Source organism: Grammomys surdaster, unplaced genomic scaffold, assembly GCF_004785775.1.
Source record: "Grammomys surdaster isolate TR1022 unplaced genomic scaffold, NIH_TR_1.0 116576, whole genome shotgun sequence".
Classification (NCBI taxonomy): Eukaryota; Metazoa; Chordata; class Mammalia; order Rodentia; family Muridae; genus Grammomys; species Grammomys surdaster.
The window spans coordinates 8,376-12,497 of NW_021613740.1; the positions used below are offsets into that span (position 1 = coordinate 8,376).

Sequence of the window (4,122 nt, forward strand, 5' to 3'; positions counted from 1 at the left end):
GCTTCTGGAAAAATACAGTAGGCTACAAAACTCATGTCAATTTCCCACTTCTTTGTACTGAAAGTGCACACACCAGACCATTGTCACATGATGTCAATTGCTCCTCTGTGGAAGTAAAATAAATCCGAACATCTTGCTGTCAGGCTGAACCATGATACTTTCATTGGCAGAAGAAAGTGTGCAAAGAGAAACTGAATACTACTGAGAAGCTTAGGTATTATAGGTTTTATCCACTACTCCTTTCCTTCTGATATTGACAGGTGAATCTGAGACAGAATACACAAGAAGTCTTGAACCCACCAATAACAAAAGTGGGCCACAGGGAGTCTTTGGATTTAGAACCACTAATATTTATGTTTTCTGTTAAACTGTGTTGTAGTCATCTTATCAATACAGCATTCTCTGTTTCATGAATGTTGCTTCTAGTTATTAAGTTGTATGTTGGATCAAATACACAATGTTGCTCACATAAAACAAAGGCACTGTCTCTGTGTTAAACAAAAAACATGTTATCCAGTATTTATCTAAGGATTCACCATCGTGGTCTACTGGTTAACCTGCCATAAACCATTACCTTGAGAAATGCCCGCTTGATATCCTTGTTTCTCAGACTATAGACCACAGGATTGAGCAAGGGTGTAAAGGCATTATAAAAGAGGGAAATCTGCTTGTCTCGCTCAGGAGAGTAGCTGGAGTTGGGCCTCATGTAGATATAAGTAGCAGGAAGATAGAAGAGTGTAACCATAGTCAGGTGGGAGGCACAGGTAGAGAAAGCCTTGCAGCGGCCCTGGGTAGACTTGATCTTGAGAATTGCCATGGCAATATGAATGTAGGAGGCCACAATGAGGGAGATTGGAGTAAGAACCACAAAGACACTCAAGACCAAGTCCACCATCTCAATGAGGTGAGTATCCATACAAGCCAAGCTACGCACTGAAGGACCTTCACAGAAGTAGTGGTTGACCCTGTTGGGTCCACAATATGGCAGACTCATGGTGAAGAAAGTATGCAAGAAAGAGGAAAAGAAACCACAGATCCAAGACCCTGATGCCAACCGTATGCACAGGCCCTGGTTGAGGATGACAGTGTAACTCAGTGGATAGCAAATGGCCACATACCTGTCATAAGCCATCACAACAAGGAAGGTGCACTCAGTTATACCCAGGGCACCAAACACATACATCTGCAGCCAGCAGCCAGCAAAGGAGATGGTCTGAGAGTGAGCAAGAAGATGCACCAACATCTGGGGCATAGTGGTGGTGACATAGCTCATATCCAACAGGGAGAGGGTACAGAGGAAGAAGTACATGGGAGTGTGCAGCTGTGTGTCCAGGCAGACTAGCATGATGATGAGCCCATTGCCCAAGACTGTGCTCAAGTAGATGAGAATGAAGACAATGAAGAGGATGCTGTTGGTTGTGGGGTCACTGGAGAAGCCAACCAGGATGAACTCAGAAACCCAACTTTGGTTCTGCACTGGAATCATCCACTTGGTGGAGGCTGTAAGAGAATCCATTATTCTGTGTGTCACTTGACACATGCCAACAGTAGAGGCAGAAAAAAAGATACAGGCTGAGGAGATGGCTAGAAGGTGAAGCACTGATGCTGTTCCAGGGGACCAGACAGCTCAAAGCTGTGTCTAACTCTAGTTCTGGGAGATCTGACTCCCTGCTCTCATGTCTACAGGCCAGGCACACACATGGTGCACAAACATGCATGTAGGCCAATCCCACATACATAAGATAGAAAATAAACTTTGATTTAATAAAGAAAGTCTAGGATGTGTGTTCTGGGCTCAGTGGTCAGATCCTGTGCATTTTTCTCAAGGTACTGAACCTCCCAGTTCCTCAAACTCTTCGTCTATCAAGTGAGGCTGATGACAGTCATGGCTCAATATTATGATGAATCTAAAGCATCTCATGTAACTGCTAGAAACATCACATAACACAAGACTGGCTGGTCATATGCTGTCTCACACTCTGTATCTGTCTCTGGGAAGTCAGAGACAGGGGATCCCACAGCAAGTGGGCTAGTGACACTCACTGAAATGATGAGCACTGGGTTCACCTGAGAGACCCTGCTTCAGTGAATAAGGTGAGAGCAATTGAGGAAGAATCCCATGTGAGTCTATGAACATAGGCACACACATACACACAAACACATGCATGCACACATAGACAAGACATAACACAACACACAAGACATATGCAAAAAAAGAATAAACAAACAGATGAAGCAAACAGAACCTATGTCAGTCAGACACAGGCCCACACACATGTAGTCATATGAGTAATGACAGATGTACTTGCATATAATAAGCTGCAGACATTGCAGACTTCCCAGAGAATGCTGATGTGTCCTGCCAGGATTCAAGCAGGAAAATTCTTTATTCCTTTTTTCCTTCCAGGTTCCTCTACCCAGAAAAATATCAATTCTGCATATACTGTAGATGTGAGTGGTCAATCTAAAACTATTAAATGTTTAGAATCAAACCTGATAAATATCTTTATCAGTTTAGGGTAAGCCAAGGTAACGATGCTTTAAAAGACCACTTTCTGTGGAGGGAAAATCCAGGCTAAGCCAGAAAACCAAAAAAGAAGTACTCAAAAAATTTATACAAAAACTTAGACAGCACAAACATAACATCAGACACTCCAGGAGAACAGAGAACACGATTGAAGGCATTTCATGAAGGCAGCTGTCTATTAAGCACTCATGAGGTAAAGAGGTTCTTAGCAACATTATTCATCTGGACAGTGCAGAACACCACAGAGCCACGCCCACCTCTGCTTCTCAATCTCACATCCCCACACACCTACCAGCGTGGCTGCTGTAACACATGTCTAGTATTAACAAGTGTGAGTAGATCCAAGCGGGGAGAAATTTAAAATGATTTCTTCAGTGTGTGCTTGGCTGTGCTCCCTTAGGTGGAACACATTCAATGCATTGTCCAGCAATACAAATATTAAGCATAATTCTAAAATAGATAAACATATAGGTACATACAAACATGTGCTCAAGGAATGACATGTAAAGGAAATTTCCAAACAGAGTATTTAGACTACTCTATATAGTCTGGGCTAGGGTTCCATTTATATGCTAATGAGCAAGATGATGGCTCAGGCAAGAGATGATTTGATGGGAGTAGAAACATGAAAGAGACTTGAAGCCACCCCAGTCTTCATTTTCTCTGTCCCCATCCCCTCTCCTGACCAGTCCCTGCTCATCACCCTCACAGCCATCCTTTCTCTAACCCAGGTCAGGGGACCATCCTCTCCTCTGGCATTTCTGTATGTCTCCATGTAACCCTTGCCTTTAAATTTTTCTTATTCAATGCACTTTTTATTTATTTAGAAAAAAATTTCAAGGGCTGGAGAGATGGCTCAACAGTTAAGAGCACTGGCTACTCTTCCAGAGGTCTTTCATGAATTCAATTCCCAGCAAGCACATGGTGGCTCCCTACCACCTATAATGGGATCTAATGGTCTCATCTGGTGTGTCTGAAGACAATGAAGGTGTACTCATATTAAATAAGTCAGTCTATAAAATATCTTTTAAAAAAATTTTACAATACACTTTGAATATATTCTTCCCCTCCCCCAACTTCTTCCAGATCCTCCCCACCCAACTTAATGTTCTTTCTCCTCCTAAACTCTCTTTCAAAAAAAAACCTGTAAGAAACAAACAAGCTACCCTTAAAGGGAATGGCCCAAACCCAGTTCCCTTATGAGGCTGAGGATTGATATGCCTGTTTGATACCACAGAAGGCACAGCTAATCGGCTACCAAAAAGATTAATGAAATAGATAGATACCCCCACAAAGCCAGGCCCAACCATAAATAAAATGAATAACAATTTACATTCAGGGAAGAGAAATCTCCCTGAGAATTCCCTTCTTTTTCCTTTCCAGGTAAAAATGAATCACTTGTGATGTCTGCTGTTAGAAGTTCTAACCCAGATGCTGGCCTCCGAACTTATACTACTCAGACCTTCGAAGGACCATTGACAAGAACATCAAACAGCTAGAGATTGACATAACTAATCTGAAGCAATCCCTCGTTTCGCTGTCTGAAGAAACCTTCAAAAATCGCAAAGATCTTTATTGGACTTGATTTACTCTAT

General features: G+C 42.3%; 1 protein-coding gene across 1 annotated transcript; it reads right to left on the reverse strand.

Annotated features, from left to right (window-relative positions):
- Nucleotides 1–532: 532 nt before the first annotated feature.
- On the reverse strand, nt 533–1,540 carry LOC114635704 (olfactory receptor 2A12-like). The gene has a single exon (XM_028784174.1). The coding sequence runs from the start codon at nt 1,538–1,540 to the stop codon at nt 533–535; it is 1,008 nt and encodes a 335-aa protein (XP_028640007.1).
- Between the last annotated feature and the right edge of the window lie 2,582 nt (nt 1,541–4,122).